Source organism: Pecten maximus, chromosome 1 (genome assembly GCF_902652985.1).
Source record: "Pecten maximus chromosome 1, xPecMax1.1, whole genome shotgun sequence".
NCBI classification, from domain to species: Eukaryota; Metazoa; Mollusca; class Bivalvia; order Pectinida; family Pectinidae; genus Pecten; species Pecten maximus.
In genome coordinates this window covers 25,943,980-25,960,493 of record NC_047015.1, presented here as the reverse complement: position 1 = coordinate 25,960,493, position 16,514 = coordinate 25,943,980, and the positions used below count along the sequence as shown (strand labels likewise).

Below are 16,514 nucleotides of genomic sequence, written 5' to 3'. Positions count from 1 at the left end.
ATGAATAGTTTTAAATATCCATATATACTACACAGTTTTAACTTCATTTTAAAGCAAATTAATTTGTTAACCTATAGAAAAACCAGGGCGCAATTAAAATACCACAGCCCTAGTAGCATGACTTTATAAGCTGATGTCGCAAAAATTATTTCTTTCAGTATCTCTCCTTAGTCAAATCAAAAACCAGTGCGACTCCTGTTTTAGTTGGTTTATACTTATATTTAGTAAATAAATTGGTGCCTGTTCTAAGTGAGATTTAATTAGAGAATAACTATTAACTCACAAATCATAATAAAGTTTGTATAACGATATTGTTGTAAGCAAGTGGTTAATATATAATTCTTTTTTGTACTTTTCAGATCTCCATCATTTATCGATTTAAAATTTATTAAAAGTAATTGATAAGAGTAGTTTCCGTACTCAATAACAATGGAGATGAACAATACCTTAACGACTCAATATATTTTTACAGTAGTATCATTGGCATATGCTACCTCAGGCCATCATTAAATTAGGTTTTTCATGAATTTCCCAAATCTTACTGTTAAAACATGTATGTAGCTTCCCTAATGTATAATTTTTCGGTACCTTTAGATACAAATCACGTATGTTTCACATCCACAACAATAATACATTGGTCATTAACAATATGATTGTTACAATTCAAATTGTTCTTGGTAATATTGCACTTTGCCATGAACCATAAATCTATAATCCTATTTCAAGAGATCTTCCTGGCATTCAGTTGAGGCTGTATCAGGAAACAGTTTTTCAAGGAGATGATCCAGAACAGTACACATGAAATTTCTGAAGAAAAAAATCAATACAACTAACATAATATTTTTAGTAGCCAGTGTGTAATAAAACACAATATTCATCATTATGTAAATATAAAATTAATGTTTTGGGTGGTAGCTGATGCATAAATTTGTAAGCACATTAATGTGCCAGCTCATCAAGTCATGAATGACATACCAGGGTACTGCAGTCAAAATAACTTATTGGACTCTTTTTTTCAAATCAATCAGTGATATGCATCCAGTTATGCCCCCAAATTTGTTTTATTTGTCTGTGTTGGCCATCAAACATTGGTTCAATTAATAAGATTATTTGTCATACAATGTTGCAGATGCCTTATTAATGTATAACACCAAATATGGTATTTGGTATAACACCAAATATGGTATATTTGTATACACCAAATATGGAATATTGACATAACACCAAATATGGTAAATTGGTATAACACCAAATATGGTCTTTGGCAAAACACAAAATATGGTATATTGGTATAACATCAAAATAATATGGAATATTGACACAACACCAAATATGGTATATTGATATAACACCAACTTAATGCACATAACAAATCTAGTTGGAGTTTTTGCTGCAAATGCCATGAGACTTAAACATATAGAAGCAACTTTTCATATATAAAAAACAATGTAATATACCCCTGCTATAGAATAAATGATTGTTTAAACTTTCATCTACTTTGCATTTTATTCTTTTTTAATAACCAATTCAATAGGCATATTCCCTACTAGTATGTACATGTTTTTCCAGCAACACTCAATTTATTAAGGTGTTACAAGTCCCTGTGTCTCTGTTATATGATAATTCAAGGAATTTTTACCTGTTTAGCTTCTGGTGTTCCACTGACTCAATGATCTCATCTATACTGAAGTGATAGTCCTCTGATCCCACAAGTTGTTTCAGAATATCTACAACAAACAAGGTCCAGTGGTATACACACAGTTTATCTAGTACATTTGTATTACTCAAAATAAGTAGTTTTCCTGCTATTGTCCATCTGGCGTATTAAACTACAATCATCACATTCAGTTCAGAGCACTCTCAAGAATATTAAGCTCACTCTAACTGCACCGTTTATAACTCACCCCAACACTAAGACCTCTTGACATATTCTACATTATGCACACTCTTAATTTCAGACTTATACACAAGGCTGTAAATATAAATACTTATTATCTTGTTCTGAATTACATAGTGTTGAAAATTAAACCCCCTCCTAACAAGAATTCCACGGAAGTGGAGGTGTCGCCTGTGTATGCGAATAATTAAAGGGTCATAACTCTTTAAAATTAGGACTTGAATAAAAAAAAACAATAACAAACTTGTCCACAGTATTATGGTAACGAACATTCTATTTTCGCAAAAAAAATTAAAGGGCTATAACTCTTTTAAAAAGGTCCGAATAAATTTGGTTAACGAACTTGTCCACAGTATTATGGTAACGAACCTTCCCATGCAGTTTCAAATTAATCCAGTAATAATTATTCAAGTTATTGAGTGGAAACCATTTTCGCAAAAAATTAAAGGGCCATAACTCTTTTAAAATGGTGCGAATAAATTTGGTTAATGAACTTGTCCACAGTATTATGGTAACGAATCTTCCCATGAAATTTCAAATTAATCCTGTAATAATTATTCAAGTTATTGAGTGGAAACCATTTTCGCAAAAAATTAAAGGGCTATAACTCTTTTAAAAAAGTGCGAATAATTTTGGTTATCGAACTTGTCCGAGCTATCATGGTAATGAACCTTCCCATGAAGTTTCGAATTAATCCGTTCTAAACTACTAAAGTTATCGCACGAAAACCATTTTCCGGACGACGCCGACACCGACGCCGACGCCGAAAAGTAATACCTATATGTCTCCTTTTTCAAAGGCGACACAAAAACAAGTCCCTATGGATGAAATACATGGTACAGGTAATCAGGTAAGCTTATCATACTACATATCTGTGTAAAAACACACCTTTCAAAGTGCCACCTTAAATCCCAAATAATCTATAGCAAGTTTTGTTCATCAACTAAGGTTGTACTACCATGATTTCAATCTCACTTTATGTACACATACCATGTACAACTGTAGATGTACATCAAAAATTTTTAGTGAACAAAAGAAAACATGTCTAAATCATAAAATGCTTCAGATTTGTAATTATGTAATTACCTGGAAGGAACTCAGCAAGACACCTCCTGGCCTGCTCCTTGGTGGCAGCTTTCTGCTTGTCAGTTTTGACCTTTCTTCCCTCCATTGATAATTGTCCATTGGGCCAGAGTGTTTCCCGCAGTGTTCTGATGTAGAATTGACACATCTGCTCTGTTGTCAGGGTATCCAACTTCATCATCAGAAATCTGAATGGTTTCAAAGAATGAAATCTCCTAATTACATCAATTTTTCAGAATACAATACACTGGATATTTATAAAACACGGAAATTAGCTTACACAGGTTAATAGTACTGTACTTGTAGTTTAACAATGCCTTTTCAAAACACAAAACTGACTGCTAGGGCATACCTTTGTAGAACAGTGCCAGACAGGTGTTTAGACTGACCACTAGATCATACCTGTGTAGAACAGTGCCAGACAGGTGTTTAGACTGACCACTAGATCATACCGGTGTAGAACAGTGCCAGACAGGTGTTTAGACTGACCACTAGATCATACCTGTGTAGACCAGTGCCAGACAGGTGTTTAGACTGACCACTAGATCATACTTGTGTAGAACAGTGCCAGACAGGTGTTTAGACTGACCACTAGATCATACCTGTGTAGAACAGTACCAGACAGGTGTTTAGACTGACCACTAGAGCTCTGTATAAAACAGAGCCAGACAGGTGTTGAGACTGACCACTTGGTCATACCTGTGTAGAACAGTGCCAGACAGGTATTTAGACTGACCACTAGAGCACTGTGTAAAACAGTGCCAGAAAGGTGTTTAGACTGACCACTAGATCATACCTGTGTAGAACAGTGCCAGACAGGTGTTTAGACTGACCACTAGAGCACTGTGTAAAACAGTGCCAGAAAGGTGTTTAGACTGACCACTAGATCATACCTGTGTAGAACAGTGCCAGACAGGTGTTAAGACTGACCACTAGATCATACCTGTGTAGAACAATGCCAGAAAGGTGTTTAGACTGACCACTAGATCATACCTGTGTAGAGCTGTGCCAGACAGGTGTTTAGACTGACCACTAGAGCTCTGTGTAAAACAGAGCCAGACAGGTGTTGAGACTGACCACTAGGTCATACCTGTGTAGAACAGTGCCAGACAGGTATTTAGACTGACCACTAGAACACTGTGTAAAACAGTGCCAGAAAGGTGTTTAGACTGACCACTAGATCATACCTGTGTAGAACAGTGCCAGACAGGTGTTTAGACTGACCACTAGATCATACCTGTGTAGAACAGTGCCAGACAGGTGTTAAGACTGACCACTAGATCATACCTGTGTAGAACAATGCCAGAAAGGTGTTTAGACTGACCACTAGATCATACCTGGGTAGAACAGTGCCAGACAGGTGTTTAGACCGACCACTAGATCATACCTGTGTAGAACAGTGCCAGACAGGTGTTTAGACTGACCACTAGATCATACCTGTGTAGAACAGTGCCAGACAGGTGTTTAGACTGACCACTAGATCATACCTGTGTAGAGCAGTGCCAGACAGGTGTTTAAAATGGCCTCTAGATCATACCTGTGTAGAACAGTTTGGTTTGATTTCTTTTATTTAGTTTAACGTCCCATCAACAGCTCAGGTCATTTAAGGACGGCCTCCCATGCGTGCGACATGCATGCGTGTGGTGAGTGCGTATGTGTGTTTTGGGAGGCTGCGGTATGTTCCTGTTAAGTCTCCTTGTGATAGGCCGGAACTTTTGCCGATTTATAGTGCTATCTCACTGAAGCATACTGCCGAAGACACCCAGCAGCACACCCCCTGGTCACATTATACTGACAACAGGCAAGCCAGTCGTCCCACTTCAAATATGCTGAGCGATAAGCAGGAGTAGCAACTACCATTTTTAAAGACTCTGGTATGTCTCGACAAGGGGACAGAACCCAAAGCCTTCCTCACAGGGGCGAACGCTCAACTAAAGGCCAAAAGTGAGGCATTGTCAAGGGAGACATTAGGAAGAAGAAAGTTGTTCAGAAAGAATAGAAAAGATAAGATCCCAAATTTAGTCGCCTCTTACGATCATGCAATGGGGGCAGCAGGTACAATTCTTACGCCCTACCTGCAGGGCAGATGCCATGCAGGTGTTTAGACTGACCACTAGAGCATACTTGTGTAGAACAGTGCCAGGCAGGTGTTTAGACTGACCACTAGATCATACCTGTGTAGAACAGTGCCAGACAGGTGTTTAGACTGACCACTAGATCATACCTGTGTAGAACAGTGCCATGCAGGTGTTTAGACTGACCACTAGAGCATACTTGTGTAGAACAGTGCCAAGCAGGTGTTTAGACTGACCACTAGAGCATACTTGTGTAGAACAGTGCCAGCTAGGTATTTTAGACTGACCACTAGAGCATACCTGTGTAGAGCTGTACCAGCCAGGTGTTTAGTTAGACTGACCACTAGATCATACCTGTGTAGAACAGTGCCATGCAGGTATTTTAGACTGACCACTAGAGCATACCTGTGTAGAGCTGTACCAGCCAGGTGTTTAGTTAGACTAACCACTCTATCCCTGGTCACCCAGCAGTCCCGACTTTGTAAAGCCTGTATGGCAAGATCAATGACTGCCTCGGCCAAGGCAACGTCGCCAACAAAGTCTGTCTTACCAGGAAGGACCTCTGAAAATTAAACATATTGTCTACTTCACATAGTTAGCATTACTTCATCACAAATATATGTAGTTATTGCTGTGAGTGATCATTCAAGACTTATTACTGAAAAATTCCAAGCTACAAATCATGTTAACTCGTACTTTTTTGTCCTGCTGTTCAATGATGGTTTTTTACAGGCCTTTCAAGTGGAAATCAGGTACATCTAAGTTAATCTTGTATATGTTCTTGGTTTTACTACTGCATCTTAAAAGTGTAAAAGAATTGTTTCAAACAAACATTGCAGAAAGAAAAATTTGGCTGCTTGAATCCTTTTTTTCTGACTTCTAATGATACACAAATCTGTTTTATAACAGTACCTGTTACTCCTGGAGTTAGGATTGACTCTGTCAGGCCATCAACATTCTCATCATCACAGTCCTGGTTGTCAGTTACTTTGTGTTTGGTGTTCGCTTGAACATCTGCATTACCTAATTCATCTTCCTGTGATAAAGTAGGGATTTCCACTCTCAGAGTATATGGTACTTCTCCAGAAGGACTACATAGATCATCTCTTGTCATCCCGGTTGCTTCTGTAGCTTCGTAAACTGATTCTTCCTCTGACAACATTGTGAGTGATTCACAAGTCAGCTGTTTATCACTAGAAGTGGGAGTGGCACCTACAGCCTCTGTACTGTCATCCTGTTGGGTGTGGTCCTCATTTACTGGTGTAGAGGGACTTTCAATAACAGAACCACTACCCGTGTTGACATGCTTTCTCATGTAATCGCTCAATTTTCCTTGGAAATCTGACACCTAGGCCAATGAAATGTTATTTTAGAAAAATTGTTAAATTGTAATTGTTAAATGATACATTTTATTTTTCAATTTACCAGCATGGCAAGTCAAGGTTTTTCCACTAATTGTAGGGAATACAGCAGTTACATTAGCCTACATACAAGTATTAATCTAATATGTACCTGATCAGTCCAAATACTATTATGTCTCTACGTTTAATAGCCGATTCACTCTGAACTACTTTAATTTGTTAACAACCAAAACATTATGTTTCCTCATTTCTATCAATCAAATTAATGACATATATAATTAAAAGTTCTTTACAAAAGAAAAATAGAAGCAGCGAAAGAGCCGAAATGATGTTCACAATGTATGAACTACAGCATCACCAAAGAAGTCAAATCTCTAATTGCCTCTGCCGATCAGAGATCATGCCAGTCATGTTAACTGATGGTCTGAAAAAAATTCTCGCACATTGCCTTACATGTATATACATCAACACTCTTATTGCGATTCATGGTGGGAAAACCTGCCCAGATTTTGGTTAATGTTTTTCACTTTTTCATCAATCTCTTGTAAACAATTAGGATTAAGTTCTGAAAAGCATTGATATATAGTAAACCTTTGGTCAATTTAAAAAAATTAAATATTGATGAACCTGTTTGAATTATACAAACTGATGCCTCAGAAAATAAACATGAGTTTGAACTATCCGACAAAAATCTTGGTGAAGAGTACATCAAATCACAACCAAATGAAAATCTGATATGTAACAATGACAGCCTGAACAATGGCACATTTATAAAGGAGTAAAATGATAGTTCATTTAATTCAATGTTAATTGATCATTAAACTTTCTTCATTTTGTGATAATTATGATCGCTACTGTGTAATCACGAAGCTGCTTGGCCATTGTGAAGCTACAGTCTGCAAAACAGCAAGACATTAAAGTTAGACTATCTTGTATAAGAGATGTTAATGTTGAGTCTCCGCACGGTTGCTTGTTTTAATTGAATCAGAAAATATTGATATATTTTGTAATTAATGGTCCGTTTAATATACTGAAAACATAGCTTACATAACCTGTTGCGTTTACGAAAGCGCTACTGTAAAAATAGATCTACATGTATATATATATGTTAGTAAAATTAGGTACAAACATCAACATGTCTGCTTTTCAATAACCCAGTCATAATGTCTATCAAACTTGTTTGATACCTGCAAAATTACCTACCACCAACTGGGACACCTGTGGATTGTTTTGACTGGACATGAATGCTTATCATGTCCATCAGCATGACTCGGCAGCTTTACTTCGAGAAACACCTCGTGAGGCCTGCCTACCTAGCATGAGGGTGCAATCACCTGTCTTGTGCGTGACGTATTTTCGGTGTAAAAAACTTAATCAACACTAAAATGTGTGGCATATACTATTAAATGTGTTTTTTCTTCTATCACAAATGTAATGCAATTATCTCATATACAAACCTATTACTCTAAATGTATTTTTTCCATGTTGATCTTTTCTAATTTTCAATACAGTTTGCCGGAAAAATTTTTTTTACTTTACATTCTTCATTTGGACTATCCAAAATAGTGTCAGTTATAAACAACCAGAGTTTGAACAAAGGCTACCTAGAAAATTATTGTTTTCATTGAAAAAAAAGATGTGTTCACACTATCCACCGATTCGAACTGACCAGAGGTTTACTGCACTCCTGTTTTATTTAACTGACCAGAGGTTTATAACACTCCTGTTTTATTTAACTAACCAGAGGTTTACCGCACTCCTGTTTTATTTAACTGACCAGAGGTTTACCACACTCCTGTTTTATTTAACTGACCAGAGGTTTACCACACTCCTGTTTTATTTAACAGACCAGAGGTTTACCACACTCCTGTTTTATTTAACAAACCAGAGGTTTACCACACTCCTGTTTTATTTTACTAAGTCCAAGGATGATCTACCAACCTGACTCTCTGCACTGAAATCCACACTGATCAGATCCAGGTCTTTTGCTGGTTTTTCTTCATCTTCTGACACAGAGTTATCTTTCTTGCCTGGTAGTTTTGGCAACACCTCCTGAGCTTTATTTGAAAGTTCTCCAATCTTATCAAACACATCAGACATGGTTTTTACAAACATCTGAAAAGGAAAAAGAAAAAAGTTATATCCGATTGTTTTCATTCTTTAATATTTACATTTCCACTGGTGTTCTCTATATGAAGGTACTAACAAAATTAGCGTTCATTCCTAGGTAAACAATTAACCTGCCGCGTATGAATACATACGCATAGAATGCAGAAGTGTGACTATAAAATCGCGTTTGATTACACATGAAATAATGTTTTATCAACTTTAAACTTGTTAATAATTGTAAAATTCAAGACAACATTTCAATATTTTTTTATATGATGATTAAAATAATGAATTTGTGTGGAACTATATTTTGTGTACTTGTGTACTTGATTACCTTTCCCGCCAAATTGGAACTATCTGTTACGCTGTTACATCGATCATTCAGCTGTTTCGTCACTACGTATAACGAACGTAGAATACTGTTTCTTATGATTTTTTTCAAAGATTACGTTGAAAAATAGTTTTGAAATGTAAATATAAGAAATAATTGTTATTTTTTGTTGTTCACTGGTGTATGAACGGCATTTTTTGACAGATATTTCAACATGATGCGCGTCATTTAAACTATCTGTCAAAAAATGCCGTTCATACACCAGTGAGCAACAAAAAATAACAATTATTTCTTAATTAATTCTACGTCCTAATGGTTATGATTACATGGTCAGGGGATGAGATTCAATACAACAGGTTTTTTTGAAGGTGACTCAGTACAGCATTTCAAGGCTATTCCAGTAAAATATATATATTGAACTCCAGCAGGCTTGTTGATCACATTTATTACTAATGTTATCCCCAGCCTTGTTGATCACATTTCTTACTATTGTTGATCACATTTCTTACTAGTGTTATTCCCAGCCTTCTTGATCACATTTCTTACTAGTGTTATTCCCAGGCTTGTTGATCACATTTCTTACTAGTGTTATTCCCAGGCATGTTGATCACATTTCTTACTAATGTTATTCTCAGGTATGTTGATCACATTTCTTACTAGTGTTATTCTCAGGTATGTTGATCACATTTCTTACTAGTGTTATTCCCAGGCATGTTGATTACATTTCTTACTAGTGTTATTCCCAGGCATGTTGATCACATTTCTTACTAGTGTTATTCTCAGGTATGTTGATTACATTTCTTACTAGTGTTATTCCCAGGCTTGTTGATCACATTTCTTACTAGTGTTATTCCCAGGCATGTTGATTACATTTCTTACTAGTGTTATTCCCAGGCTTGTTGATCACATTTCTTACTAATATTATTCCCAGCCTTGTTGATCACATTTCTTACTAGTGTTATTCCAAGGCATGTTGATCACATTTCTTACTAGTGTTATTCCCAGGCATGTTGATCACATTTCTTACTAGTGTTATTCCCAGGCATGTTGATCACATTTCTTACTAGTGTTATTCCCAGCCTTGTTGATCACATTACCTACTAGTGTTATTCCCAGGCTTGTTGATCACATTTCTTACTAGTGTTATTCCCAGGTATGTTGATCACATTTCTTACTAGTGTTATTCCTAGGTATGTTGATCACATTTCTTACTAATGTTTGATCACATTTCTTACTAATATTATTCCCAGCCTTGTTGATCACATTTCTTACTAGTGTTATTCCCAGGCATGTTGATCACATTTCTTACTAGTGTTATTCCCAGGCATGTTGATCACATTTCTTACTAGTGTTATTCCATATAATAAATACTTCTCACCTTGTCTATTCTTGGTACCGATATTTCTGGTGCCTTCCTAACAAATGCTATATGGCCATCCCCTTCATAGGCTAAAAACTCTTTCAGCTCAGATCCATTGCATATGTCAAGCTTCTGGATCAATGACTTGAAAAATAAATCATTTTTTCACCATTTTGAAAATTATGTGTTAATCAAGTATACAGAGTGTTAAAAAAGAAAACAAGAGATCCCAGAGGAATCTTGGTGCCCACCATTGATTTATCTATATCAATTCTATGAAAGACTGATCTTTTCCCTAATTTCCCCTCTTCCTCTACATTTTGAAATCATTTGATTACATGTGGAACCTACATATGAAGTCTAAGAAAAGATCTAAGAACAGCTTACTGAATGGGATCAAAAACAATTTCTACTGTCAAAATCCAAGATGGCTGCTTGTCGCCCAATTTCTTTTCCTGATCAGACTCAAAATTCAATAGGCACAACTAGGGACAAAGGGGAACCTACATGTGAAGGTTGAGAAACCCTCCTGTACTTTTCAACTCAACATCTAAACTGTGATAATAAACTCTGACTGTCAAAATCCAAGATGGCCTCTTGTCAGCCATTTGATTTCCCCAATCAGAATCTTTAGTCAGTATTTGTGATAACAAGGATTGTTTATGGATAGGCCAGGGACCATATAACTAAGTCTGATGATGGTGGACTAAAACAAACAAAAGGCCTCCAAATGATATCTTAACATTAAACAAAATTAATGAACACTTGAAACATCAAATGTTGGGTATTATATAGAAATACATGTGAATGGTATGTATTCAACTGAATTGTATTCAACTGGAAAATTACAAAACATTTTACTAACTTTTAGGAATGCTTCTAGACTCTTTCTGCGGCCTTCAACACTCCTTTTATCCATATTCCCAAATGGCAGAGAAAGCCACCTCTTTGGTCCCTTAACATCTGAAACATATCCAGCACATGCTTAAAGGTTGTCGCCGACAGGGCAAATGGGCAAATATCCAACACATGCTTAAAGGTTGTCACCGACGAGGCCGGCGAATATCCAATACATGCTTAAAAGTTTTCACCGATGAGACCGGTGAATATCCAACACATGTTAAAGGTTGTCACCGACGAGGCAAATATCCAACACATGTTTAAAGGTTGTCACCAACGAGGCGGCCGAGTATCCAACACATGCTTAAAGGTTGTCACTAACATGGCAAATGGGCAAATATTAAACACATGTTTAAATGTTGTCACCGACGAGGCGGGCCAATATCCAACACATGCTTAAAGGTTTTCATCGACGAGAAGGGCGAATATCCAACACATACTTAAAGGTAGTCACAGACAGGAGGCAAATGGGCGAATATCAAACACTTAGTGATGAGGGGTTAAAAACTTTGAAATAAAAGGTTTTGTTATAGTGCCAATAATGATACATTTAGAAGTTACAGTTTACCTAAGTTAGGAACACTCTTGAAACCATAGAAACTGGGTAGAACATTATTACAGTGAACTTTTTCTGTTTAAGCAGATATTGATAAAATAGAAATGAGTAGAATAATGCATTACACCTTGGTAATTATATATATTCAAATAGTTACCAGTCACTGTTTCAGTTGGCAATCATTTTAACGCACTTCGCTGAATTTTTATTTGCTGGGTAGGCATTATTTCCAATACAGTATACCAACTGACAGCAATTCAATACTTTAAAACATTCAGCATTTTTTCTAATAATTTCAAAAAATAAAATCATTCATTAAGTTATCTTAATTTGCCATTGAGCTCAAACAAGTGAATGTATCCTGTGTGCTTGTCTTATTAGCATAACTGTCAATGTTCCAGGAATGAAAAGTGGTATCCAACACTTACAAACTAATGAAAAGATGATACCAACTTTTGACTATGAATGGCATTGAAAGCCACCTGAGTTATAGAGTTATGTATGATGATCATACAATTATAAAGATAATGTACATGAATCTTAATGTGAGTTGCCCTGGAAAAAGGCAGTTGATTTTTACATCTAACACCAAAACTTTTAATATTAACTGTGATCAACTTTTAATATTAACTGTGATCAATACACTTATATTCTTTATGAACATTCTTATCAAGAACTGAGATTTATCACTCACCCTTCAAACTTTTTCTGTATGCTTCATTATCTTCCAGTCGAGCTTGAAGATTCACAAACTCACGGAATCGTCTCTTTACACTCCTGGTACGAAGCTCTAGTGAATTAGCTTCTGTGTTGTATAATGCATCGTACTGAAAAACATTGTTTTATTTACATCAACACATATAACAAATCAAGCATTATCTAGATTAGTTTTATAACGATGATTTACCCCGGTACTTATTTTATGAGAAAAGAAATTCCTCAAATTCATGATCCAGATATAGCTGATCATGTACCAATATAACTTAATAGCCTAATTTCACGTCTAACTCATGGACATAAGCGATCACACTATTAGACCTCTAGGTGAAAAGCAGTGAAATTATTAACAAGAATGTACAACATATTTTACTTCTGATAATGTGGATAAATGTATACATATATCTACCTGTATATTGTATAAGGTGTACTGAGTAGAGCTTCTCATTTCCTGTCTTGTCTCAGTATCAGTAATAGCTACTTCCACAAACAACATATTGGGTAGTTCTAGCTCCTCCATCTTGTTAACCTCCACTTCATCACTGTCCAGGAATATATTTACTTTTGATGGTATGTCTTCATCATCTGTAGCACTGCTCTCTGCACTAAAATCTTCAGGGTCAGAGAACCCTGCTGCTGAAACAATACCAAGGTGACTAGGGCAACTCCGGGCCATTGTAGAATGGCCTTTATCACAGTATAAAGAGTTTCCATTTCCTACACTTTCCATGGAGTTTTCCTCTCCATAGTCATATAATTTGTCTTTTCTCTGATCAGACATACGAGTATCATTCACACATTGAAAATTTTGTAAATCATGTGTGCTTGATGCTGAACTTGACCTTCTCATCTTGACATCTGACCTGAGTGAGCGATTCCCAGGTAGATGATTTTCAGATGACCTGTATTTGTTTTGATCCCATCCATCTGCATCGTTATGTTGGTCAGATATGATAATTTGAACATCTTGCTGGAAAGCATTTTTATATGCAGCCATTTTGGCACTTTCTAGATTTTTATCTAACAGACTTTCCAATATTTCATTGTCTTCTACTGAGCATATTTTCTCATCAGAGAGGACCTTTATTATGCATTCATACAAAAAGTCTGAGTCTGACAAAAGTTCTATCACAGGTAAAAATATATTGCATGTAAAAATCTCGACAAAAAGTAAATATGAGGTATTGCAAACAAGGAGATGACCAGAAAGAAGCTGCGACAGTAAAATCTGAACCACTGATCTGAAATATATAATTTCATTTTCCGCTCCCCAAACTGCTGTGTGATACGAAAATTTGATCTCAAATGCATCCTCCACAGAGTTAATTCTTCGCGATAAATGTTGATTTGATGATAGTCTACGCTGACTCAAACGTCTTCTGGGTTGAGTTTTATACAATGTGCGAGCTACTTGGAACATGCGGAGGTGTTGCCTATAATGCAGGAGAATGTCCGCTAATAACTTGTAGGTATCTATATTTTTGAATTTGTCACATAATTCAAGAAAGCATGTGTTGATAATGGCATGCGTTTCCTCCAAAACAACATCACTTGCTGAGGAGAATGTATCATACCACGGTTTCACAAAGTCTTTAGAAACATGACATGAGAATAACTGCACCTCATCTTTCCATGCAGTGATATCGTCTCTTGTCTTCACATTGTCTTCAAGAGAGTGTGTGTGGCGTACTTTCCCGACTGAAATCGCAGATGTCTCACACTCTCCCTTCCCAATAGCCATGATTCGTTCTGCTTCTCTAACACTGTCCTCGTCATGTTCTTTTGCATCTTGAAACTCGCCGTCTACATTGGTGTCCCTCTGCCTAGATCCTCGACTGCCTTTTGATGTTTCATGGTTGATATTCAATAATTCCAAAAGTCGAAATACATGCTTGAACAGCGATTCATGTTTTGTTACAAAAAGTAATATTGAAACACCAAATGTGAAATTGGTTTGCACAGACGTCAGAACATGACATGCTATTACAGAGGTGATAACAGCCAAAACGTAAACAAACACAACTGTCAACAGGCGGGCATAAAAGATAGACGCAAACCCGACAAAAAGGGATATTATCACTATCTTTTGAAAAGATGAGAATCTCTTATGGTATCCATAAATGTCTCTGATATGACCCCATGCTTGCATCACCTGTTGTTCCATTCTTATGGCAAATAGTGAACATAAGTGTCGAAATCGTTATCATCATAATTTTTGTGAATGGAGGTCGCCATACTTGTATCCCGCAGCAAAATTCTTCCGGTCATGTGAGAGATCACATGAATATTGAAAATATATAAGAATACTAACGAACATCAATTCGAAATATAAAAAACCGAAATGCTATGGAGATGTTTATTTGAATACATTTATGATAGCCTATACTGTAAATGAATACAGACGACGCCTTCGCCAAGGGAAATAACCACTGTACAGTGCTAAGTTGTACTCTAGAGGTCTCACACAACTAATCATTTCAACAAATATGTTATTACCAGTAACTGCATCCCCTCAATCGCTCATCCGAAATTCAAATGATGTTAGATTTATAGCAAACAAAAGGTTAAAGTTTCCACTACATGACAAATGATTGTATAGTTTCAATGGGATGTAAGGGCTTACATACATTTGGACTTTCCTTTCCTTGCCAGCGTTTTGTTGGACTAGATTAAAAACTGTAAAAAAAAAAAAAAGACACCCATGTGTTCATACACTAGAGAAGGTCCAAATACATGTAGACTGTTAGAAGTGTATACAATTTATTGGACGAGAGGAAATCCACTTGAGAAATTTCCAACTCACCTATAGCCCTACGTCATTCTAGGAGTGTATATATATATATATATATATATATATATTTGATTTCCTAATCTTAAGACATTTCTCTTATTTCTCGTATGAATGGGGAATACTTAATTTGATATGATATTGTAGTATATTTCGTTATTCTATTGTATTAAGTTAGAAATATTATTTAGTAGTTTTAATAGTTCAGATTTATGTTGACCATGAGTAATTAGATGGGGTGCCCTATTTGCCCTACATTACACGACTTAATTATGTACATGCTGACTGTGACAATTTAGGCAGAGTAATAACCGTCATTCATTGATAATTATTTGTTTACATTGATCCATGGAGCCCTACTTGTCTACGTTTGACACTGCTTGGGATGTATTGACCCATGGTTCGGGAGCAATTAATTACTCTTACTTAATTCACGGCCACTTGAAGTTGCGCTACTCTGGGGGTTCTTTATAGTGTATCTGTCTACAGTACCTATGATCATCATATACTCATCCCTAATTACCATCTAAAAGTTTACGTGCAAGTGTATCCACATATCTACATGTAGGTCAACGGACTGCATGCTCCGACAGTTTGCCCTACTGCCCCGACAGGATATGGTCAAGTTATGTCATAAGGTCAGTTCAGGACACGTTTGCCCGACAGACTTCAGTACATGTATATATATAAGGAAGAGTGAGAGAGAGCTCTGGGAGTTCGAATTCGAGATGCCTAGGTGTTGCTAAGTTGGATTGTGCTGGATCAGTTTGAGAGGGATTTTACCTTAAACTGTGTAACTGATGTACATGTTGCTGATCCTGAATACAAGAGTCTGAAACCGGGAGACGGTGTTGTTTTGTGATGTTCTCAACGGCCCACGTATACTAAACTATTCAAAACTCGAACATTGCAGCGAGTGCCCGTCGCCACCACAAAGGGCATTACCGAGTGACTCCAACTGTAACACGGTTGTTGTGTTTGTCGGAGGTTTTCGCGCTACAATTGGTGGCAGCGGTGGGATTTAAGATGAGACTTTTACTATGGAACAAAACAAAGAAGCTTTTGGATTCTGGACTTGATGTATCGCCGATAAATCCAAGATTTACCAGCACACATAGAAGACGGAAAGTCCATGGCGGCTGGAACTCCCTACAATTAGGGAGCCACAAGGATGATGTTTTAACTGATGCACACTCGTCCGGTCGAGATCGATCGACGCAGGAGGGATGCTATGCGCTGGATAATTATCCCTATGGAAGCGAGGAAAAATTATGCCATCGATGCAATACCTTTCCGTTTCAGAGAACCTGACATCCTGAATACCAAATACGGAGAAC

At 36.7% G+C, this 16,514-nt stretch overlaps 1 protein-coding gene across 1 annotated transcript; it reads right to left on the bottom strand.

The window, feature by feature from the left end:
* Window positions 1–572: 572 nt before the first annotated feature.
* Window positions 573–14,702, bottom strand: LOC117328815. The gene is made up of 10 exons (XM_033886382.1): window positions 12,799–14,702; window positions 12,367–12,499; window positions 11,082–11,179; window positions 10,235–10,360; window positions 8,358–8,531; window positions 5,968–6,403; window positions 5,461–5,617; window positions 2,984–3,168; window positions 1,640–1,727; window positions 573–807 (listed from the first exon to the last, which is right to left on the bottom strand). Exons 1-10 carry the CDS (start codon window positions 14,551–14,553, stop codon window positions 717–719), a joined length of 3,243 nt encoding a protein of 1,080 aa, XP_033742273.1. The 5' UTR covers window positions 14,554–14,702; the 3' UTR covers window positions 573–716.
* Window positions 14,703–16,514: the final 1,812 nt, after the last annotated feature.